The following is a 25,662-nucleotide window of genomic DNA, read 5'->3' on the forward strand; positions in this document are numbered from 1 at the left end:
GGGGTACTGTTGCGTGTCCCGTCTGCAGTAGGCCCGCGTCCGGGCCTACTCAGCTTCGCAGCACTGCTCCTGGACCCAGTCCATCCTCGCTCGTGGCTGTGGGCAGCCGCCTATGCTCCCGAGCCCCTGCTGCCTCCTCGGCCATTCCTGGCTCCTCCGCAGACCTCCCCAGCACCCAGTGGGTCTCCCCACATAGGTCTTGGGGAGACGCCACCGTCCAGCCTTCTGCGGACCTTCACTTAGGCACGCAGGCGCACACCTTTTCAACCTTTAAAGGGGCCGCAGCGGGAAACTAGCCCGCAGCCCCAGATGATGACATAATCGGACCCTGCTACTTAAGGCAGGGTCCGCCACTAGTTCCTTGCCTTGGCAACAGGTCTCCACGTTTTTTCGTGTGCTCATTGCTCTTTGTTCCTGGTTCCTGATCCTGACTTCATTCCTGGTTCCTGATCTGTACCTTGTCCCTTCCTAGTCTTGTTGGACTATGCCCAGGACTGACTTTCGGCTTTCACCCTTGCTACGTTGGACTACGCTCAGGACTGACTTCTGGCTTGACCCTTGTTTCGTTTGACTCTGTACCTTGCCTTGCTCAGCTGCCTGCCCTGATGCCAGCCTGTCTTAGACTACGCCTTCGGTATCTCCTTGGACTTGGCCTTCTAGGCTCCGGCCTTCTATTACCTTGGCGCCACCTGCCTTTGCTCTGTTCCTCTTGGGCGTCCAGGTCTCTGGATCCCTGCCTTGTCCGGACCTACCTCAGTCCCTTGACACTTCTGCTGGACCCTGGCTACCATTCCTTTCATCTACTGGGAGTTTTCATACACAGGCCTGTCAAGACCAGCCGGCCCCGGCACCCAAGGGCTCAGCCTGCAGGGAACGAGGGCTGGTATTGGCGAAGCTCCAGTCGGCCTCCGTCTCCCGACGGTGTGGACCCGTGGGGCTTGCCCTACGGGTAGCGTCAACCCCACCTCGGGCCAAGGGTCTACCACCAGCGCAACAACTTATAGAAATACAGAGTGTTTTTATTTATTTATGTAATTTATAAAATAAAGCATGTTAACAACTTTGTTATGGAAATAAGAGGATAACATACATAAAAAGGAAAAGAAAAGAAGCAAAAGAAGCAAATCTCCAAGTCCAGAGATATTTTACAATTAAAACCGTAATTACATATGTTTGTTAATTGAGAATAATGTTATCCACATAATACTGAAGAAAAACAGTTGAGTGTTTTTTAATGTTGGAAATTTAATGCCTTAGTCAGAGCAGGAATAAAAGTTAATTCACGTTTCTGATGGCCATTTTTTTCCATTATGGTGCTGTGTGTAGGTGCTTCTCTGAGCTTTTATATGGCATACATGGATTATGTACATTGACTTTAATGCTTTGGTACATTTTGTGGATGGGCTGAAGAATTAAAGAGGGAGAAGAGAGAAAAAGAAGTTGTTTTATCTCTGAGGAAGAAAAGAAGTTCTGAGAGGAGAAGGCTGTCCTGGCTCAAGCTGTTCGAAGAAGAACATATAGACATAGAATTTTTCGCCTGAGGACAATAGTGGTGTGCTGGGATAAAAAAATTGTTTTAGTTTTTCAGTTTGTTTTCATGAGATTTTGTTCACAAAAATTTTGGTTCATAGAATGTTTCATTTGTGTGGAAAAATTTGAATCAAACAACAACAAAAATAAACAAAAACGAAGAAGAAAATTGGGGTCTCCTGGTCTTATCATTGATTCCTCCCACCTACCCAGAAAAATGCTTGGGCCAGGATTGCCCCCCAACTCCCATTTACCCGGCCCCCACTTATTCGACCTTGACCCAGTCCAAACGCCAGGACCTGAACCAGAGGCCAGGTCCAAATGCATGGGCCTCGCTCCAGGGTCAGGCCCAGGCCAGGAGCCCAAGCCTCGGAGATCCTCTTCCGTTTCTTCTTTCTTCAACTCTTGTATGCCAACTGATGCCATCCACTGCGGTTGCTCTGGAGTATAAGAAGCTGCCAGGCTGGGACCTGACACTGGTGCTTCAAACCAGACCCAGGCCTGATGCCTAGGGCTTGGCCTGGCATCAGGACCTAGCCTCTGGGCCAGGCTGCAGTATCAGGCCTAGACACAGGCTGTGGTCCAGGCTGAGACCCAGGCATCAGGACCCGGCCTCTGGGCCGGGCCCCAGCATTGGGCCAGGGTCTGGACACTAGCCTAGGCCATGTCCCACATATCAAGACCTGGCCTCTGGACTGACCCTGGCATTGGGCCTGGGTTAGGGTCGAGGCCCTGGTGTCAGGACCCAGGCTGCGTTGAAGCATTGGGACTGGTCATGGGCCCTGGCCTATGCTAAGGTCCAGACATCGGGACCTAGTCTCTGGACCAGGCCCTGGTGTCAGGCCTGGGTCCGGGTCAAGGCACCATGGTCGGGAACTGGACTGGTAGCTTCTTCAGATACCCAACAGGTCAGATAAGTGAAATTTTTAAGGGGTCTCAGCCAAGGCCCAGACCGGGCCAGGCCTAGGCTGCGGTCTCTTCCTTGGGCCTCATCCTATGCCCTAGGTGAGGCCTAGGTTGAGGCACCAGCATCATGCTCGGGCATAGGCCACGGCCCTTTCTTTAGGATTCAGCTTAGGCCTTATGTGAGGTCCTGGCCTCGGCTCTAGGCCTAGGCATGATGCATTCTTTTTAAACGAATTCAACGAGTAAGGTTTGTTTCATTCAGGGGGCCCTCAATTCATTTGAGGGCCCTCCAAATGAAACAAATTGCCCTTATTTGTTTTGTTTTGCATATTTGTTTAAAACAAATGACATCCCTAGGTCTATTTAAAGGGCCAACCGGTTCAAGGTGGTCTCTGTCCCGATTGCAGTACAACTATTGGAGACGCTTGAGTCCGGGATGAAGGTTGGTTTTGCTGTAACATCAAAAGTTAAGTACCATTCTATTCCGTGAAAAGATACAATTGATACTTGCTTTGTTTTGAATTGTAGCATCTGTTCTGAAAATATACTCCTGAAGAAGCGACTGTGATGTTGCAAAACACTGGCCACTGTCGGGTTCAACATTTCAATCATACTTATGGGAACAGATGAATTCTATACACTATTTCTGAATTGCCATTTTGAAGTACTTAAAACAAAGCCTTTTGACTAAAAAAACAACACTGCAAATGATGATTAGACCAGACGGCAAGTTGCTATACTGCCGTTGTCAGGCTTGCTGATGCGGTTTCATCGCCATCAAGATATGAATGTTTGTTATAAGTCACAGCACTGAAAATATTACACAGTGTCCTTTTCTTGTTTTTTGGTTTATTTGGATAGGACTGTGAATTTGGGGTTCTTTATTTTTTCGTGTCACATTCTTATATCCCACAGCATATACAATGCTCACAAGATCAACATTTATTAGTCATTCCATCAATTAAAGACATAAAATTGATTTTTACCAGGTTGCAGCCAGTCTCTGTGGTTGGTCCTGCCTCATAGAATGCCCTCCATTAATGCTGTTCCTGATGTGAAGGAGTTTTGTAAACAACTAGAGCATCACTTATATGTACTAGCCTTTGGTTATTATATGTTGATCTCTAGTTTTGAAGTATTGTTTTTAAGTTATTTGTTTGATTTGAATGATTATTTGTTTGAAGAATTGTTTATATATTTTTGTTCCTCGCTTAGAATGATTATGATTGTGATAAGTGGGTTATGAATAATTTAAATAAATAAAAATAAATATTCCCTAATGACTCAGATTGGCCATTCTCAGAAACTATGCTGGGTCAGAGCAAAGGTTCATTGAACCCAGCATCCAATCTTATGTTATTATTTGACTCTCTTCTATATTGAAAAAACCCAGCTTGGTTTCAACTCACTCTCTAAAGATACAAACTCTGGGGTAGATTTTAGAATTTTGTGCGAGCGCATACTTTTGTTCACGCACCAGGCGCGAACAAGAGTACGCGGGATTTCAATAGATACGCACGTAGCCACGCGTATCCATTAAAATCCGGGATCGGCGCGCGCAAGGCTGCCGATTTTGGGCAGCCTACGCGTGCCGAGCCACGCAGCCTGCCTCCATTCCCTCCGAGGCCGCTCCAAAATCGGAGCGGCCTCGGAGGGAACTTTCTTTCGCCCTCCCCTCACCTTCCCCTCCCTTCCCCTACCTAACCCACCCCCCCCCGGCCCTATCTAAACCCCCCCTACCTTTATCTACGGATTTACGCCTGCCGGAGGCAGATGTAAATCTGCGCGCGCCAGCGGGCTGCTGGCGTGCCAACACCCGACCCGGGGGCTGTTCCGGAGGGCGCGGCCATGCCCCCGGAACGCCCCCGGGCCGAAACCACGCCCGTGGCACCGCCCCTGAAACGTCGCGTCACGCGCGACGTGCCCCCAAAACGCCGCGTCACTCTGGGCACGCCCCTCGACATGCCCCTTCATGCAAGCCCCGGGACTTACACGTGTCCCGGGGCTTGCGCGCGCCGCCGAGCCTATGCAAAATAGGCTTGTGCGCGCCGCCGAGCCTATGCAAAATAGGCTCGGCGCATGCAGGGGGGGTTTGGGGTAGGTTTTCGGGGGGTACGCACGTATCCTACGCGTATACCCCTTTGAAAATCTACCCCAGACTGAGCAGTTGTTTAGAGTTTAGCATTTCATTCCAGTTGCTCAGAGTTGATCTATAAATGCATCCATCCTACTATTGGTATCTTTTTGCACTATAATTCCTTCACTGCACATTTTAATGCAAAAGGAGATGGAATCAAATGAAAATTTCTGTATAGAAAATTGAACCCAATTATCAATGTATTTAACTTTTTATTTAACATTTCAAAAAAATATTAATTTATATACCACCATGTACAAAATCTCAAATTACAGTTCAACGATTAAAAAAACACATTTCCAACAAGCACACAGTACATTTATCACATATAAATAAAATAAAAGACTGGAGCAAAGACTACAGAAGGAATGGAACCCTACACGCCTCTGTCCACTCATAAAACAGCCCAACAAGATGAAAGCTCACCCATACATCCATGCGGAGATTATAAAAATTATTAAAAAAAACTTCTCCAACTACGCACCTTGAGAAGCACGATGCTAACCTACCCTATCCCTATCCTATTTCATCGCCACCATTCTCACACAAAGTCACTACAACAGCTCCCGAGCCATACAGCTAGATGTCTCATTCCAATCATGACCTCCCCCCTCATGCAGTTATTAGGGCTCACGATATTCTCCCTAACCCTCTTCAACGCACAATCACTGACAAAGAAAACTCACATTCTTAATGACTGTGCCATCACAGAAACTTGGCTCAAAAGCACAGATATAGCCCTGATAAATCAATTACCTAATCACCTATATGACATTTTCTCAATTCCCAGACAAAAAAAAAAAAAGAGGAGGCAGTCACCAAAAAAGAGCTCAGACTCACCCCACAACCAGTCAAGACCTCCACCAAACTCAAACTAGGTCTATTCAAATCTAATCAGCTGCAAATTCTACTAGTATATGCCCCGCCAGGACTACTAAACACTGATGCCTCCCCCCTCATAGAAGCCATAGCCAAACACATCAACACGGACTCCCCAGCTATGATTCTAGGGGACTTTAACCTCCACGTAGACGCCTCACCACCCTCCTCCAATTGTGAAGCCTTCCTCACCACACTCAAGGCCATGGGCTTTGAACAAATCATCGACAAACCTACCAATAAAGCAGGACATACCCTTGACCTCATCTTCATAAACTCCAGCCTATCATACTCTACCGCTCCAGACTGCACTCCAGTCCCCTGGTCTGACCACTCACTGATATCCTCTACCCTCACAACTAAAGGAAGTCCAAATCTCCCTCAGCTCCACTCTACCATCCACTTCAGGAAATCATGCACATCCGACTTGCTCAGTGAATACCTATCCAAAGAACTCACCAACTTGGATATAACCAATCCCAACTTAGCCTTTCTATCCTGGCACAATATCATAGAGTCAATAGCTAATAAACTATGCCCCTCAGTGGTCAAAATAATCAAACCGACGCAAAAAAGGAAACAACCCTGGTTCTCCCCTGAACTTAAGCAGATGAAGCAAGACCTCAGACACAAGGAAGGCAAATGGCGTAAGGCCCCTAGCACTACTACACTGTCCGAATATAAACGCATCCTCCACCTCTACAAGAGCTCCATCCAACAGACAAAAAGAGACTTCTACACTAGCAGAATCCATGACCTCCAATTTCATGCCAGGGCCCTGTTCTCCTACATAGAAACATAGAAATGACGGCAGAAGAAGACCAAACGACCCATCCAGTCTGCCCAGCAAGCTTTCGCATTTTTTTTTTCTCTCACATTCTTATCTGTTTCTCTTGGTTCTTAGTAACCTTTTTTTTATTCTATTTCCCTTCCACCCCCACCATTAATGTAGCGAGCAGTGTTGGAACTGCATCTAAGTGAAATAGCTTAATTTAGTTAGGGGTATTAACAACCACAATAAGCAAGCTACACCCATGCTTATCTGTTTATTCAGACTATGTAATTCAGTCCTTGTTGATTGTTGCCTGAATATAGATCCACCTTTCTTCATTCCCCCCTGCCATTGACGCAGAGAGCCATGCTGGCTATGCATTGAAAATGAAGTATCAGTCTTGCTCCCCTGCCATTGAAGCAGAGGGCTATGCTGGATATGCGTGAAGTGTCAAACTTCCTCCCCTGTTGTTGAAGCAGAGAGCTATGCTGGCTTTGCATTGAAAGTGAAATATCAGACTTGCTCCCCTGCCATTGAAGCAGAGGGCTATGCTGGATATGCGTGAATTGTCAAAATTTCCTCCCCTGCTGTTGAAGCAAAGAGCTATGCTGGATATGTGTGAAGTGTCAAGCTTCCTCCCCTGCCGTTGAAGCAAAGAGCTATGCTGGATATGTGTGAAGTGTCAAACTTCCTCCCCTGCCGTTGAAGCAGAGAGTTATGCTGGATTTGCGTTGAAAATGAAGTATCAGATATTTTTGGTTTGGGGTAGTAACCGCCGTAACAAGCAAGCTACTCCCCTGCTTTTATGTGGTTGCAAATCCTTTTTTCCACATTTCCTCTTGCCGTTGAAGCATAGAGCAATGTTGGAGTCGCATTATTGAATAAGGATATTAATCTCCAGGTAGTAGCCATCATTCCCTCAAGCCACCCCCATGCCTCTTCTCTTCATCCACATCCCCTAGACTTTATGGATCCACAGTATTTATCTCACTTTGAAATCCTTCACAGTTTTGGTCTTTACCACTTCCTCTGGAAGGGCGTTCCAGGTATCCACCACCCTCTCTATGAAGAAATACTTCCTGACATTGGGTCTGAGTCTTCCTCCCTGGAGTTTTAAATCGTGACGCTGGTTCTGCTGATTTTTTTGCAACGGAAAAGGTTTGTCGTTGTCTTAGGATCATTAAAACCTTTCAAGTATCTGAAAGTCTGTATCATATCACCCCTACTCCTCCTTTCCTCCAGGGTGTACATATTTAGATTCTTCAATCTCTCCTCATAAGTCATTTGATGAAGACCCTCCACCTTTTTGGTCGCCCTTCTCTGGACCGACTTCATCCTGTCTCTGTCCCTTCGGAGATATGGTCTCCAGAACTGAACACAGTACTCTAGGTGAGGCCTCACCAAGGACCTGTACAAGGGGATAATCACTTCCCTTTTCTTACTCGATATTCCTCTCTCTATGCAGCCCAGCATTCTTCTGGCTTTAGCTATCGCCTTGTCACATTGTTTCACCGACTTCAGATCATTAGACACTATCACCCCAAGGTCTCTCTCCTGCCCCGTGCACATCAGCCCTTCTCCCCCTGTCAAATACAGTTCTTCCGGATTTCCACACCCCATATGCATGACTCTGCACTTCTTGGCATTGAATCTCAACTGACATATCTTCGACCACTCTTCCAGTTTCCTTAAATCCCGTCTCATTCTCTCCACTCCTTCCGGCGTGTCCACTCTGTTGCAGATCTTAGTGTCATCCGCAAAAAGACAAACCTTACCTTCTATCCCGTCCGCAATGTCGCTCACAAAGATATTGAATGGACCGGTCCCAACACCGACCCTTGTGGCACTCCGGTCTCTTTTCAGAGTAAGTTCCATTTATCATCACACATTGTCTTCTGTCCGTCAACCAGTTTGCAATCCAGGTCACCACCTTGGCACTCCTAAGCTTCTTATTTTATTCACCAGTCTCCTGTGTGGAACCGTATCAAAAGCTTTGCTGAAGTCCAAGTAGATGACATCGAGCGCTCTTCCTTGATCCAATTCCTTGGTTACCCAGTCAAAAAATTCTATCAGATTTGTCTGATAGGATCTTCCCCTGGTGAATCCATGCTGCCTCTGGTCCAGCAATTCTTCCGACTGTAGATAGCTCACTATTCCTTCTTTTAACAGCGACTCCATTACTTTTTCCACCACCGAGGTGAGGCTAACCGGTCTGTAATAACCAGCCTCTTCTCTGTTTCCACTCTTGTGAAGCGGGATCACCACCACTCTTCTCCAGTCACTTGGTACCACTCCCGTGTCTAGGGATCTATTGAATAGGTCACACAGCGGACCCGCCAGCACATCTCTGAGCTCCCTCAGTATCCTGGGATGAACCTCATCAGGCCCCATGGCTTTGTCCACTTTCAGTTTCCTCAGCTCTTCCCATACATTCTCTACTGTAAATGGAGTTACATCTACTCCATTCCCCTCTAGTTTGTTAACTAGCGACGGTCCTTCTCCAGGGTCTTCCCAACTCACAAAATCCTCCACCCTGGCTATCCCAGATGACCAGGCTCAATCCAAAGCAAACGAGCTAGCACCCTTCTTTCAGAAAAAATTTGCAAACACATTAGCACTTCTCCCCACCAACACAACTCCTCCCCCCCTAAATTCCAACACCTCCACTCACCCTGGAGCCAACCTCGACACCTTCGAACCCACAACCTCCCTGGAGATCGAGTCCCTACTCAAGAGGTTGAAACCATCCAGTCACCCATCAGACCACATCCCAACGAAACTACTGCTACTCATTCCGGACACCATCTCCAAACCTTTGGCCAACATCATAAACTGCTCCTTATCTCAAGGAATCTACCCAGACACGCTAAAAATAGCCTCCCTCAAACCCCTTCTGAAGAAACCTAACCTGGACACAAGAGAACTCTCCAATTTCCGCCCTATCTCTAATCTCTCTTTTCTTGCTAAACTCACGGAGAAATTGGTCAACACACAACTCTCAGATTACCTTGAAGAACACAAAATCCTCTACCCATCCCAATACGGCTTCCGTAAATCATTCAGCACGGAAACCCTCCTTATCTCCCTCTCAGATCACATCATCATGGGCCTAGACAAAGGGCACTCATTCCTACTAGTTCTTCTAGACATCTCTGCTGCGTTTGACACCGTGAACCACGCCATCCTTCTAAATCATCTCTTAGACATCGGCTTATCAGGATCGGTCCACAGATTGTTCAAATCCTTCCTTAGCAACAGGGGCTTCAAAGTCAGAATTAACAACAAAGAATCTCCCAACATCAATTCATCAGTAGGCGTACCTCAAGGCTCCTCCCTGTCACCTACCCTCTTCAAAATTTACCTCCTTCCCCTCTGCCAGTTGCTTACAAACCTAAAATTAATACATTATCTCTACGCAGACGACGTACAGATTCTGATCCCCATAACAGAATCCCTCTCAAAAACACTCATTTTCTGGGAGAACTGCCTCCAATCCATTAACCACCTGCTCACCAGTCTGAACCTGGCCCTCAATGCTGCCAAGACCAAACTCCTTCTCATCTCCTCCGACCACTCGGACCCAACCTATCAGACTTCCCTCAACACCCAGATCATGCAAGTAAGAGACCTTGGAGTAATCCTCGACAACCATCTGAATCTAAAGAAATCCATTAACAACACAACCAAGGACTGTTTTTATAAACTACAAGTTCTGAAAAGGCTCAAACCCCTCCTCCATTTCCATGATTTTAGGACAGTCCTCCAAACCACATTCTTTGCCAAGATTGACTACTGCAACGCTCTCCTCCTTTGTCTCCCCATCTCCACCACCAAACCTCTACAGATGCTCCAGAATGCGGCGGCTAGAATCTTAACTAACACCAACCGCGGAGCGCACATCACTCCCATCCTCAGGAACCTGCATTGGTTTCCAGTAAATTATAGAATCTTACACAAGTCCCTCACCATAATCCACAAAACCATCCACAATCAGCTACAGCTAGACGTTCAGATCCCACTCAAACTTTACTCTTCTACAAGACCCATCAGAGAAGCGTATAAAGGAACCCTACAAGTCCCCTCAACCAAAACCACACATCTTTCAGTCATCAAAGAATGAGCATTCTCAACAGCGGGACTGGCCATTTGGAATACAATGCCTCCAGACCTCAGACTGGAACCCTGCCTTCTAACATTTCGGAAAAAACTCAAGACTTGGCTATTCCTTCAAGCCTTCCCTTAACTTTCTAAACCATGCAAATGCCATCCAGTCAGACTACGCTTTACTCGGCTAGGCACTCCGCCTAACTACGGTTGTTATGTTTTTGGTTTTTTTTTTATCTAACTCTTCTGTCCTTTGTTTCCGGCTACCTTATTTTTTATTTATTTAAGGTTTTTTTATACCGGCATTCATGAACTCGTTCACATCATGTCGGTTTACAGAAAACAGGGGTGCGAAGAATACAACCAAAAAACATAATAAAACGTGATGAAAAGAAGCAGTTACAATTAACAAGGGCTAATGAACTGGGATTGTAAGAAATAAAGAGAGATAGAGGGGGTTAATTATATACAAATGTACAATGTAAATATGGAGTCCAATATATACAGCTTCTGACCTTAGCACCCAAGTTCATTTCACCTTGTTTACTGTAACTTTACCTCTTGTTAAATGGTTTAAGTTATACCCCCTTGTTCCTTGTAAACCGATATGATATGATACTGTTCATGAATGTCGGTATAGAAAAGAGTTAAAATAAATAAAATAAAAATAAATATTTATAAGGCAAAGGCCGACTCCTCAGCAGCGTCATGTACTTCATTGTTTCCATAATAATCCAGAACTAGTGATGATCTAGAGAAGAAGAGGGCAATCAGCAGCTTCATAGCCCCTTGTGCAATCATAAATAATATTAAATAATGTTTAAATTAAGTCAGGGAGGTGGAATGGCCTAATGATTTAGAACACTAGGCTATAATTCAGAAGTTCTGAGACACAAGTCCCTGATTCCTTTGCATATGACTGTGGGAACTTTTTCTTTCCCTCTTTTTTTTGATGGCAAGCATTTATATATAGCCCTGGTCCATCGCGAAGATTTCTGGGTTCTGAATATTAGCAACACTGCCATTCTAGGGGAGATTTTGCACTCTGTTAGTTTCTTGCATCTCTTTGACTTTCTTTTCTGGTTTCCTATAGTTTTCCAGGCTTCCTTTCTTCAGTGACTGGAATTTACACACTCTAAAGTTCTGTTTTCATACTGAGCGCCTGTCTCCTAGTAGCTACTTCCCCAGGATGAATAAGAGGCAGAACTAGGAAAATGGGTAAGTCTGTACAAACTTTCCTGTATATATAGCTAAATGTGAGAATAATATATACTGCAATGGCATATTTTGAAGACAATATTCAGAAAAACAGCTAAATTAGCTGGATATGTTGTCAGGGGTATTCAGCAGGATAAAGGTTCTGCTGGATATACTTGAATAAAGTTATCCTGGTAACATTTCCTAAATTATTTTTCAAACCTAACCAGCTGCATTTGAATATAACCAGCTAGGTTTAAAATTAACCAGTATGTATACCTAGATAACTGTACCTTAACCAGCTATATTCAAATTTATGTAGCTGGTTAAGTGCCCAAAAGATAAATAAAAATAAATAAATGTGGAGACCTTTCTAGAAGGCCAGAATTTCCAATTTGACAACAGAGCCAGAAATAGCATAGTGTTGGGATTCTTTTCTCCCCAGATTATGGAAGATCCATGGGTCATTGATGTGCTTCCATGTGATAAGAATGCAAACGTTGTAGGGCAAAAGAGTGACACACTTCCATGGAAACTGGTAAAAGTCAAACATTTCTATTTTGTTTTTGTACAATTTTTCTTTGGGGAGGAAAAGTGTGGGCTTCTTTTTCTTGCTCCATTTTCATTATTGGTGATGGGAGAAAAGAATGGGGGAGTGCCCACCACCATGCCCTGCTCCTATGTATAGTAACACCAAAGAAAAATACCTGCCCTGATGAGGCACTGTACAGTAACATTATTCAGATTCTACACAATTTCCACTCCTGTTTGAGCACTAGTAAGAGAAGAAAAATAAATACAAACTTTTCTAAATATTCTGATGCTTAATCCTATGAAAGAGAGAGACACACACAGACTGCAGTACCCTGACATGGGACAGGTGCATTTAAACACATATTTTGTTTTGTCATTATATGAAATACAAGGCATTAGAGATAAGAGTCTGGAGCAATATCTAATAGGGATGTGCATTCGTCCTCGTTCGGGGAGCTCGAAACCCAAAGAAATTTTTCAAGAAATTTCCCGAAATAGTACACGAAATTCGGGTCTCTCCAAATTTTAAAAGCCCGAACCGTGGGAAATACGAAATTTCCTGCGGTGGGCTGAAAACAATCCCTAATAGGGATGTGAATCGTGTCCTCGATCGTCTTAACGATCGATTTCGGCTGGGAGGGGGAGGGAATCGTATTGTTGCCGTTTGGGGGGGTAAAATATCGTGAAAAATCTAAAAATCTAAAAATCGCAAAACCGGCACATTAAAACCCCCTAAAACCCACCCCCGACCCTTTAAATTAAATCCCCCACCCTCCCGAACCCCCCCCAAATGAGTTAAATAACCTGCGGGTCCAGCGGCGGTCCGGAACGGCAGCGGTCCGGAACGGGCTCCTGCTCCTGAATCTTGTTGTCTTCAGCCGGCGCCATTTTCCAAAATGGCGCCGAAAAATGGCGGCGGCCATAGACGAACACGATTGGACGGCAGGAGGTCCTTCCAGACCCCCGCTGGACTTTTGGCAAGTCTCGTGGGGGTCAGGAGGCCCCCCACAAGCTGGCCAAAAGTTCCTGGAGGTCCAGCGGGGGTCAGGGAGCGATTTCCCGCCGCGAATCGTTTTCGTACGGAAAATGGCGCCGGCAGGAGATCGACTGCAGGAGGTCGTTCAGCGAGGGTTCCGGCGCCTCGCTGAACGACCTCCTGCAGTCGATCTCCTGCCGGCGCCATTTTCCGTACGAAAACGATTCGCGGCGGGAAATCACTCCCTGACCCCCGCTGGACCTCCAGGAACTTTTGGCCAGCTTGTGGGGGGCCTCCTGACCCCCACGAGACTTGCCAAAAGTCCAGCGGGGGTCCGGAAGGACCTCCTGCCATCCAATCGTGTTCGTCTATGGCCGCCGCCATTTTTCGGCGCCATTTTGGAAAATGGCGCCGGCTGAAGACAACAAGATTCAGGAGCAGGAGCCCGTTCCGGACCGCTGCCGTTCCGGACCGCCACTGGACCCACAGGTTATTTAACTCATTTGGGGGGGGGTTCGGGAGGGTAGGGGATTTAATTTAAAGGGTCGGGGGTGGGTTTTAGGGGGTTTTAGTGTGCCGGCTCACGATTCTAACGATTTATAACGATAAATCGTTAGAATCTCTATTGTATTGTGTTCCATAACGGTTTAAGACGATATTAAAATTATCGGACGATAATTTTAATCGTCCTAAAACGATTCACATCCCTAATCCCTAATATCTAATGAGCATGGAAGGAAGAGGAGGGCAAGAGATAATTTTTGCCTCCATATTCACTAAGGAAGAGCGTTTGCTACACTTCTCTCCTATTCACCAGAACACAAACTAGCTTGGAATGCTAAAACCATTAATTATTTCCAACACCAGGAACTAGCTTTTCATTGGCCACACAGCCCAGCTCTACTTATTTACATGGTTTTAACATTAATGACAATAAGAATAGTAATTTGGAAACTGTCTTAGCTTTTTTTGTAAATCCTTTGTGCCTTCCAAGGTCATGCCCCAGCAGCAAAACAACATTTTGCTGGCCTCTGGCCCGATGAGGCACTTTCTGTAAAGCACACTCTCCCTTAGTGACCATGGCAGTGACTCCAAGCCCAAACAGGTGTAACTTCTGGGTGGGACGGATCCTTTAACTGGCACCCAGGGGCACATAGAAATAATTAGAGATGGATCCTTTCTGCGTAAACACCTCCCCAATATCTATATACCTCTCCCTTGCTCCACGGTTAGCTTTTGTCTCTGAGACCAGGCTTCTAGTTGTGGGGTCGAACAATAGCTCTTATACCCTGCTTCTTTGCAATTAAGCTCTGTCTCCATTCTTTACTTCTATCCTTTACACTATCTTTGCATTCAATAAACACACAGGAGAAGAATGGTAGTTTCCAACTTTTTTATTGATAGTTTGATCAGATGATTGAATAATATTTACACTTCTCGTATTTGATTGAATAGCAGCAATAAATAATAAGACAGCAGATAGCTAGAATAAACTTGTGACTTCACGTCTTCTAGCAAAGCCTCTTAATCACTTTGGAAGCACTCATTATTTACAATGACATTTCTTTTCTCCCACAAACTCAAACTCCTCAGGTTATGTAGCTTGGTTCAATCCTCCTTCACCTCTCAATTTAATTCTTAAATCTTCTCACTGAAAGTGGTTAGAAAGTATACAGTCCCAATATGTAATCAGAACTTAGTCCCAAATTTAATATCTTCCAATAAATCCTTTAGATATCTTAGAAATCCTCAGTCAGTACCAAAAGGGTACTTCACTCTCTTGATTCTGTTAACTTCTTTCCTCAATAGCAACAAAGTTCTTGTTACCTTTATGTTGTATCTTCTTTGTTTCTCCTGGTAGTGCACTTTACTGGGATCTCTAGCTTTAGATGGAATTTGCAACACCTCTGTCTTTCTGGATGAAAGACTTCCTTCTTACAGCAGTTTGATATGCTGACTCACAATATTAGAATGACCCTAAAAGGGGAAAAATTAAGCAAGAAGCAGGAAGGGTGGAATAAAACGTCCTTGCCTCCAAACAGAGGAGATAGTGCAAAAAGACAGTTAATGCAAAAATATAATTCCTCTGCATCGGGTCACCAGACACTTTAAATCCTCTGGAGAAGAGACAAAAGACTGCCAGAATCTTCCTTTACACATGATCTAACCTTACATTGCAGAAGCCCCAATATACTGCAAAGGTATACCAAGGCTCTCACAGGGAATGCTCAAAAGTTGGCTTAAAAGAGTCTAAAAAGAAGCTTAAAAGCTGCATAGACAAGTCAGCAGAGGCTGGCTCCTAAATGGGAAAACTTCCTTGTTCCTTTTCCATAAATGAGAAAAAATTACACAGCAGGAAGCAGCATCCTACTGGCTGCTTGAAAGTCTAACTAAGAATCCATGAGGATAGCAGGTACACTGGGATGATAAACAGCTAGGACACACCATCTGCATGTTCCCACATGGGGGAGCAAAACCGAAACCTCTCTCTATTATTTCCTATTGAACCTCCCCAGATTAATGGTACAATGGTCCCTTACACAGGCCTGTTGGATGGGGTTCTGAATTTTTTATCCCCTGCACCATAGAGTGCTATGGCTTAGTTTCTTTGATGGTACAGGATGAAACTGACTATTTTAAGGAAGCATTTGGACTTCTTTATAAGCATGTAAAAATTAAAAAAATATCAAGAAGTCAAATGCATTTTTAATTTATACTTTTATCCTTTTTTTCTTTTAGATTAAATGGGCTGAATGACAAAAAGGTTTTAGGGTTCCTGCTGCCTGAAGTACTAGTTCATTCAAGAATGAATCACTGCATATCACAGAGAAGCATTTGCAAATACTGTTTAATATTCATCTCCCTTATTATGCTGTTGTTTATCAGTTCCATATGCAGGAAGACTGTGCTGCTCAAAATGTCCTCTCCAATTGCTCTGATGAAGGAGCTGGCCCTTGCAAGATCTACCAAGTCAACTCAGAAACTTAGTTGCGGAAGTAATGTGGCAGTTGGCACTATCACGCCAGTACAGAACAGTCATGCCTTGTTAATTGCGGCATATTTAGACTTCAGAAGTAGTCGTTGTGTCCGCATTCTTGGAATTATACATCGGGAAAAGTCTGAGCAATTCTACTGCTTCATTTGCCTTTTCAATGGTAGTTATTCCATTGAAGCAGAAATTCAAGTTCATACAGATCATTTTAACTTCCCATATGGCACCACTGATCTTATATGTAACCTGAAAGACCAGAGGATCCCAGAATATGTATCAGTTTATCAAGGATCTGATTATGAAGTGTTCCCACCCCTTTTATCTTATTTGAAAGTTCAAAACCGAGAAGAGCAGTTGTCGGGTGACTTGGCAACAACATTTGAGTACGAATTTCTGGTCTGCATTTCCACCTTGTTTGGTGATTATAATAACGTGCTGCAGTTCATTCAAGGTATAGAAATGTATAGGTTACTTGGGGCTCAAAAAGTGGTTGTGTATAAGACAGATTGTAGCCCATTGCTCGAGAAAGTTTTGTCATACTATCAGAAGCTGGATGTGATCGAGATTATCCCATGGCCCATCACTTCATATTTGAACGTTTCTTCTGGCTGGCACTTTCCCGAGCACCCAGGAGAACTTCATTATTACGGACAAACTGCCACGTTAAATGACTGCATCTATCGCAACATGTACAGGAGCAAATACATTACCCTGAATGATATTGATGAAGTAATTATTCCTGTTGCATATGAAAACTGGCATGACATGATGGACTCTTTCAGGAAGCAGAACTCTGAGGCCAGCGTTTTTACTTTTGAAAACCATATCTTCCCAACAGATGTGATCTTTGCAAATCAATCTTTTGCCCCCAAAGGATGGGACTCTGTCCCTGGAGTGAATATCTTGCAGTATAACTATCGGGAGCGCCGTCAACCTGACGTCTTCGACCCAGCAAAACTGATCATAAATCCCAGAGATTTAGTGAAAATATCTGTTCATTCACCCCTAGAATTTTCTGGGGCCCAGTATTGGGTGCCCAGTAATGTTGCCATGTTGTGCCATTTCAGAAAATCAATACTACCAAAACTAGAAAAGGAGCACCTTATCGAAGACAGATTGTTGTGGAAGCATAAATTGAGTTTAACTGAGAGAGTAGATAAGGCTCTGGACAAAATTGGGGTATTAGAAAATCGAAAACATCCCGAGACAGAGCAAGTGAACATCTGACATTAATATGAAGATATGGGTTTTAATATGATTTGGGTTTTTCATTGAATTTGATGTTTTGAATCCTAAATCCTGAATTATTTTTGATAATCATGCCCAACAGTATTTGACTATTCATGATTCCAAGAGATAAGGAGAATTTTAAGATAAAAAAATGTATCGGCCCACAGTATATGACATGGTCTGAGGCCAATGAACTGCTCTGGGTCACCTAATCCAAAGGTATGATAATATATTTGCAAAGGATTTTTTTAAAATTGAGAATCTAGAAAGTTTAACATTTCTAAATTCTCTTGGTGTTTTGTAAGATAATTTTAGACATGGGTTATATTTAAGGGTGGAGAATGTTGCATAGAAATGTTAAAGCTGAATAAAACCATCTGCTTTTTCTGAGCTTGGACTTTAATAATCTGATCTGTAAAATGGAACATACTTTTTCACAAATATATCACTACTAATATAGGGCTGCTCATCCTTGGCCAAACTAATGCTGCTACTGAGTTTTCTAGAGAATACAAGAAAGCATAGATCTGTTGAAGCATTGATTTAACATAACTAACACAGTGAAGTACCTCCTTCTGTCTCAGGTATTTGCACATTCCTGTAATCTTATGTGTGCTCAAGAAAGCATGTGATCATGATTTACCGTTCACCCTTTGGGGTTTTTGTTATAAAAAATAAAAAACACCCAGTGTCTTCTTATATAAATTAAAGTGAATTAAATTACAGGGAAAACATTTTTTATATATAAAAATTAATTTTATCTGATTGCTTATTAGCAATGTCACCAAACACTCTTAACAACTGGAAAAAGGGCCAGTTTATATATCTATAAGGCTTGCAAAGCTAGTTAAGATGCTTTAATCATTACTGGCAAATAACAACCAGCCCATACCCACCCATATGTCTAAATTGTGACAGCAGCCTTATTGAGAGCAGATCAATCCACCGAGGGAAGGCCCTCTAATGGTACTCTTAGCCGGGAGGTGGTGCAGGATCAGGACCTTTACCAGCCCTCGTTCCCCACAGGTTGAGCCCTTGGGTGCCAGGGCTGGCAGGACTTAGGTGAAGGTCTCCTGGCAGGGAGAATACAGTAGTTGGTCAGAGTCGAGGCTGGCGGAGATCCAGAAGAACAGAGACAGTCCAGGAGTTGAGGCGGGCAGCAACAGTGCAACATGGTAAACAAGGCCAGAAGTCGGGGCAGGCAAAAGACAAGCAGGAACCAGAGAACACGCCAGAGGTCAGGACGGGCAGAAGACAGGAGAATCAGGATACCAAGCCAAAGCCAGAGCCGAGGAGACAACCGAAGACAGGAACTAGAGGAGGAGCGGAACCACAGGAGCAGGAACTCGGGAAAAGGCACTGGAACAAGCTGGAACACAGGAACAGAGACTGGAATGCAGGAACAAGGAGCTAGCTACTCTCTCGAGCTGACATGTTGCCAAGGCAAGGAAGAGAAGCAGGAAGTGGGCTTAAATAGCCCCAGACTGTGATGTCAGCGTTGGGGGCTGGGCCGAGGTTTCCCACCGCGGCCCCTTTAAATTTACGGCTGGGCCGCATGTGCGCCTAAGGAGGAGGAGCCCTGGATGCAGTCAACGGTGTCTCCCTCGTGGGGAGAATGCCGCAGCGGATGCCCGACGCTGCTTACCCAGCAGGACTGCGGAGGAAGGCAGAGGCTTGCGTCCACCGGATAAGGTAGGAGGACCCGGCTGCGGTGGTCCGTGGCCAGGATTCCCAACAGTAGCCCCCCTTACGCCCCCTCCGAGAAGGAGCAGACTTCTCAGCGTGCTCACGATGGAACTGGTGGAGGATAGATTTGTCCCAAATGTTGGAGGCGGGTTCCCAGGTGTTTTCCTCCGGACCGAACCCCTACCAGGAGATTAAGTACTCCCAGCGTCTGTGATTGTATCTGACATCTAGTATGTCTTGGACTTGGTAGATAGGGTCCTCATCAGCTTCCACATCCAGGGGCTCGGGAGGCTTCTGGTGAAAGGCTGACAGGACTAGTGGTTTTAACAGCTAAACATGGAAGGCATTGTGGATTTTCAGACTTGAGGGCAAACGCAGACAATACGAGACTGGACCTAGGTGCTCACTCACTTGGGTGTCAAATGCATAGAGGGCACCCTCAAGCAGATGTGGCGCATGCTCACCCACACTCGATCTCCAGGTTTAAAGAGTGGAGCCCGCCGACGGTGTTTGTCTGCAGCCTCCTTGGCGGACTCAGCTGCTTGCTGCAGGTGTGTCTGAGTGGAGTTCCAAAGAGCATGAAGTTGTGCTGTGAGTTGAGCTGCTGGCGAAGGCACGGGCAATGGTAAAGGCAGTGGTGGTGTGGTTTGCTTCCCAGAGACAATCTGGAATGGAGTTACTCCAGTCACAGAGTGAACGTGATGGTTATATGAAAATTCCGCCCAAGGCAGAAGGGGTGCCCAGTCATCTTGTCGGTGTCTCACGAAAGAACGGAGATAGCCCTTTAAAGTGCGGTTGGCGCGCTCTGCTTGGCAGTTCCCTTGCGGATGAAAAGCAGACATAAAATCCAGTTTAACCCCAAACATTTTACAGAGGGCACGCCAGTACTTGGCGGTAAACTGTGATCCACAGTCTGAGGCTATATATCTGGGTAGATCGTGCAGCCGAAAGACATGTTGGGCAAATAAGTAGGCAGGTTCAGGTGCTGAAGGAAGTTTTGGAAGAGCCACAAAGTGGGCCATTTTCAAGAATCTTTCGATGGTTACCCAAATAACTTGCTTCCCTTCAGATACTGGTAGGTCCACGATGAAGTCCGTGGAAATGTGGGTCCAGGCTCTTCAAGAATGGAGAGCGGCTGCAGAAGACCCCATGGGCGACCTGGAAGCGGCTTCTGTCGGGCGCAAGTTGGGCAAAAAGTGACATAGGCCTGGACGTCCCAATTGACGTGGGGCCACCAATAGTAGCGAGTCAACAGTTCTAGTGTGCAGACCCTGCCAGGATGACCAGCGGTCAAAGAGCCGTGGACCCAGGATAGGTCTTTCTTTCGGAGATGAAGTGGCACCATGGTTTTGCCTGCAGGAACAATGTTGGTAGCAGCAAGATGGATCTTAGCTAGATCCAAAATATATTGGGGTCGACCGGAGTATCCTCGGACTCAGATGTGCGGGAAAGAGCATCAGCTCTGATATTTTTCAAAGTTGGGTGATATCGGAGAAAGAAGTTGAATTGGCTGAAGAACAGGGACCAGCGCACTTGACAAGGATTTAGCTGTTGAGCTCGGCACAAGTACTCCAAGTTCTTGTGGTCTGTATATACATTTACTGGGTGTTGAGCCCCCTCCAGCCACTGTCACCACTCCTCAAAGGCCATCTTTATAGCAAGAAGTTCCTTGTCTCCAATACCGTAATTTCTTTCCGCAGGGGAGAATTTCCGGGAAAAATAGTAGCAGCACCCCATTGGGTGAGAATTGGCTAAGCACGGCCTCTTCTGCGGAGTCAGAGGCGTCCAACTCCACTACAAATGTCCGAGAGGGGTCAGGATGGCGCAGGCAGGAATTCCTGGAGAAAGGCCTGTTTTAATTCTTCAAAAGACTTAAGCGCTTCTGGTGGCCAATCCTTGGCATTAGATCCCTTTTGGGTAAGTGCGGTGAGCAGAGGTACTAAGTGTGAGTAGCGAGGAATGAAGGGCCGGTAGAAATTAGCGAAGCCAATGAAACGCTGGAGAGCCCAGATTCCCACAGGACGTGGCCAGTCTCTAATACTCACGACTTTCTCTGGGTCCTTATGAAAGCCAATGGTGGATACTAGAGATGTGCTTCGTGTTTAGGTATCGGGTCTGGCTTCGGTCGACCGATTCGTTTAAAAATTTAGTTTTTCGCGTGTGTTTTGGTTTTTTTATACGAACGGAGTTAGTGCGCACTAACAGGGTTAGTGCGCTCACTGTTACCGTTAGTGCGCACTACCTAAAGTTAGTGCGCACAGCCAAAAATTGCAACTTTTAAGTAAAACGTATCAATTTTTAAGGAGTCCGTTAGCTAAATGTACGGTTCCCAGCTCCCACTGGTTCGCACCACCTGGAAAACAGGCAATGGGAATGTAGAACCAGTATTTTAAATCATCCGTAGTTAGTGCGCACTAACGGGGTTAGTGCGCTCACTGTTACCGTTAGTGCGCACTACCTAAAGTTAGTGCGCACAGCCAAAAATTGCAACTTTTAAGTAAAACGTATCAATTTTTAAGGAGTCCGTTAGCTAAATGTACGGTTCCCAGCTCCCACTGGTTCGCACCACCTGGAAAACAGGCAATGGGAATGTAGAACCAGTATTTTAAATCATCCGTAGTTAGTGCGCACTAACGGGGTTAGTGCGCTCACTGTTACCGTTAGTGCGCACTACCTAAAGTTAGTGCGCACAGCCAAAAATTGCAACTTTTAAGTAAAACGTATCAATTTTTAAGGAGTCCGTTAGCTAAATGTACGGTTCCCAGCTCCCACTGGTTCGCACCACCTGGAAAACAGGCAATGGGAATGTAGAACCAGTATTTTAAATCATCCGTAGTTAGTGCGCACTAACGGGGTTAGTGCGCTCACTGTTACCGTTAGTGCGCACTACCTAAAGTTAGTGCGCACAGCCAAAAATTGCAACTTTTAAGTAAAACGTATCAATTTTTAAGGAGTCCGTTAGCTAAATGTACGGTTCCCAGCTCCCACTGGTTCGCACAATGTTTCCTAGGAAGGGAAGAGACTCTTGCTCAAAGAGGCACTTTTCGAGCTTAACATAAAGGTGGTGTCCCAGAGGCGTTGGAGCATGCGTTGTACCTCTTGGCGATGGGAAAAAAAGGTCCTTAGAGTAAACGAGCACATCGTCCAAATAGACAATTATGCAAGAATGGAACATGTCCTGGAAGACCTCATTCATGAGGTTTTGGAAGACCGCCGGAGCATTGCATAGTCCAAAGGGCATTACCAAGAACTCATAATGCTCGTCACGGGTATTGAAGGCGGTCTTCCATTCGTCACCTGGCTTTATACATACTAAGTTGTATGCCCCCCCGAAGGTCAAGCTTCGTGAAGATCTTAACTTCATGCAAGCAATCCAGGAGCTCGGGGATGAGTGGAAGAGGGTACCGGACCCGACGGGTAATGGTGATGAGGCCACAGTAGTCGATACATGGCCTCCGGGAGCCGCCTTTTTTAGCCACGAAGAAGAATCCGGCTCCTGCCGGGGAGGTTGAGGGCCGGATGAACGCTCTCTAGGTTGTCTTGGATGTATTGAGTCATGGCTTGCATCTCAGGTAAAGACAGAGGGTAGACTCGACCTCAGGGAGGAGTAGAATCGGGTAACAGGTCGATAGCACAGTCAAAAGGTCGATGCTCATGTAGCGTCCTGGCTTTCTCTTTAGAGAAGACGTCAATAAAGTCCACATACTGTGCTGGCAAGCACACAGACGCAGTAGCCAATGGTATTCAGGACCAGGGTAATTCCGGTAGGCAGGAGGAGAAGCAAGCCGGTCCCCAAGCTGCAATTTGCAGGGTCTCCCAGTCAATGCGAGGAGAGTACAACTGGATGGATCGCCTTTTCCAGTATGAAGAAGGTGATCTGTTCTTCATGGAGAACCCCAGTGTGGAAAGTCACTGGACCAGTGATGGAGGTCACACGACTGGGCAGAGGACTTCCGCGATTGGAGGAAATTCGCAGAGGTGGAGTTTTCAGGAGTACCGGGAGCTGTAGCTGTTCCACCAATTCTGCCAAAATGAAGTTCCCTCCTGCTCCCGAGTCAATGAAAGCAAGTCTAGGGAATGATCAAGGACACCGGAACCGTGCATTGGTGAGCAGGATTCGCACAGCCTAGGGTCAGCTCCCCTGTGACTCCTAGGCTCAGGAGTTTTCCGGAAGTTCCTTGCACTGGGCCAAGTGACCCTTGCCGCCGGAGTAGAGGCAGAGGCCCAGAGAGTGATGTCGCTGTCTCTCCTTAGGGGGGAGAGGACTGCGGCCCAGCTGCATGGGTTCTTCAGCTTGTGACGAGTTAGCCTCAGTGGGAGGAGGAGCCAGTGGTTGAGAAAAGGAAGGCGCCAAAGGAACAGGCCTACGTCCGGGTTTCACTTCTCGGGCTCGTTGCTGTAAGCGGCGGTCAATCTGTCCAGTCAAATCAATCAAAGATTCAAGGTCAACAGGCAGTTCCCAGGTTGGAAGCTCGTCCTTAATCCTTGAGGACAGACTCTCCAGGAAAATACTTTGCAGACTGTCCTCCCGCCAGCCCAGTTCTCAGGCCAGTGTGCGGAACTTGACCGTATAGTCGACCAAGGGTCGGGAACCCTGGTGCAAATGGAGGAGCTCTGTGGCAGCTGTGGAATGTCGAGCCGGCTCATCAAAGACCTGCTTGAATATTTGGACAAAACGCTAAAGGTCCCCAAGCAGAGAGTTGCCTCATTCCCACGGGGGGAGGCCCAAGCCAGGGCCCTGCCATCCAGGAAGGACAAAATGTACATTGTCTTGACTTGGTCAGACGGGAACTGTATTGGTTGAAATGAGAATCGCAGAAAGCAGTGGTTAAGGAAACCCCAGCACTGTTTGGGATCACCAGCATAGCGAGGTGGTGCTGATAGGTGCAGGGACGCAGCCTGTGGGGTGGAGTCCAGGCGGTTAGCCAGCCACTCAACGGTGGCAGCTAAAAGGTCCAGGCAGTGTTGCTGCTGCTGCAAATGTTGAGCCATGCCCGGAATGGCTGGAGACCAGAGAGATCCGCCGGGTCCATGGCCTTGGCAAACTGTTGAAACTGTGGACCCTTGAGCTGGCTTGAGAGCAGATGGATCCACTGAGGGAAGGCCCTCTAATGGTACTCTTAGCCGGGAGGTGGTGCAGGACCAGGAGACCAGACTGGAGCTTCTACCAGCCCTCATTCCCCACAGGTTGAACCCTTGGGTGCCATGGCCGGCAGGACTTAGGCGAAGGTCTCCTGGCAGGGAGAGTTCAGTAGTCGGTCCGAGTCAAGGCTGGCAGAGATCCAGAAGCGCAGAGACAGTCCAGGAGTCGAGGCTGGTAGCAGTGGTGCAACAAGGTGAACCAGGCCAGAAGTCGGGGCAGGAACCAGAGAACATGCCAGAGAGGTCAGGACGGGCAGAAGACAGGAGAATCAGAATATCAAGCTAAAGTCAGAGCCTCGGAGAAAACCAAAGACAGGAACTGGAGGAGCGGAACCACAGGAGCAGGAACACAGGAACTCGGGAAAAGGCACTGGAACAAGCTGGAGCACAGGAATGGAGGCAGAAACAAGCAGGAACACAAGAACAGAGACTGGAACGCAGGAACAAGCAACTAGCTACTCTCTCAAGCTGACCTGTTGCCAAGGCAAGGAAGAGAAGCAGGAAGTGGGCTTAAATAGCCCCAGACTGTGATGTCAGTATTGGGGGCCGGGCCGAGGGTTCCCACCGGGGCCCCTTTAAATTCCCGGATAGATTGTGTGCATGTGCCTAAGGAGGAGGAGCCCAGGAAGCAGTCGATGGCGTCTCCCTCATGGGGAGCATGCCGCAGCAGAGGCCCGGTGCAGCCTGTCCGGCAGGACTGCAGAGGAAGGCAGAGGCTGGCATCCGCCGGATAAGGAAGGGGGACCCGGCTGCAGTGGTCCGCGGCTGGAATTCCCAACACAATCTAGCCATTCCAGATTAAGGCCTCTTTAAAAATGGTTTATTCACAAAATAAATGTGGAAACAACTCAGTTCTTAAATGTTCAGTTGTTCTGGTAGGAACGATGTCACTAAGCAAACCTTCATAAGGTAGTAAAGTCCCGCCAAAGTCCTTGCTTCTCCAGAAAACAAGGCTTCATCAGGATTTTTTTTTATTTGGTATGAAACAAAACTTACCTAGAATGCCTGCTGGAGCCACGGGAGGCGTTTACCTGCGTGGCCTGGAGGCCGCAGAACCCAGGGCCTTGCCTGCTGACTTCCCCGATGTTGTGTGTTCCCGCGGCATGGCTGCCATCTTGCCGGCGTGTCAGGAGCCTTGCCGGACTTCTCCTACGCAGCAGGAGGCCGCCGACATTCCCTGTTCCCTCCGGGGGAGGGGCCCTCGCCCCCGTTCTGTTCTGTTGCAGGGAAGTCACTCCTCGACCTGCCTTCGCGGCTTGAATGCCGCCGCTCCCACGATGAGGCCTGCTCTGAGGCCTAACTCCTCCTCCTGCAGGGCAGCGGCAGGGACGCCACTGTCCAAGGTCCTGGACTTCCTCTTCCTGCTCCTCCTAGGGTGCAGGACCGTGGCTCTCTTCCTCTTTTAAAGTTGCAGTGCAGGTGTGTCCCTCTTGGACTGCTCCCTGGGTGTAGTCCTCTTCTGCCTACAAAAGGCTTCTGCTGTCAGTTCCAACTTGCCTTCGCAAGGAGCTAGTCCTCCAGGAGCAAGTTCTCTCCAGGACTTCCTGTCTTTCGCTCCAGCCTGGCATCTCCTTGAT

The 25,662-nt window shown here is 46.6% G+C and overlaps 1 protein-coding gene across 9 annotated transcripts in view; it reads left to right on the forward strand.

Moving 5' to 3' along the window:
- Positions 1-25,662, forward strand: part of LOC115096830 — a 219,963-nt gene that overhangs the window by 188,988 nt on the left and 5,313 nt on the right. For 7 of the 9 annotated variants that reach the window (XM_029611997.1, XM_029611990.1, XM_029611992.1 and 4 more), the window contains 3 exons: positions 11,422-11,546; positions 11,971-12,063; positions 15,775-17,647. In XM_029611997.1, the coding sequence (XP_029467857.1) occupies positions 15,842-17,254 (1,413 nt within the window). In that variant the 5' untranslated portion in view covers positions 11,422-11,546; positions 11,971-12,063; positions 15,775-15,841 and the 3' untranslated portion in view covers positions 17,255-17,647. Of the gene's footprint in view, positions 1-11,421; positions 11,547-11,970; positions 12,064-15,774; positions 17,648-25,662 lie in introns of those variants that run through there. The other 2 variants (XR_003858151.1, XM_029611998.1) reach the window with 2 other exon arrangements.

This window comes from Rhinatrema bivittatum, chromosome 8 (assembly GCF_901001135.1).
Source record: "Rhinatrema bivittatum chromosome 8, aRhiBiv1.1, whole genome shotgun sequence".
Lineage (NCBI taxonomy): Eukaryota > Metazoa > Chordata > Amphibia > Gymnophiona > Rhinatrematidae > Rhinatrema > Rhinatrema bivittatum.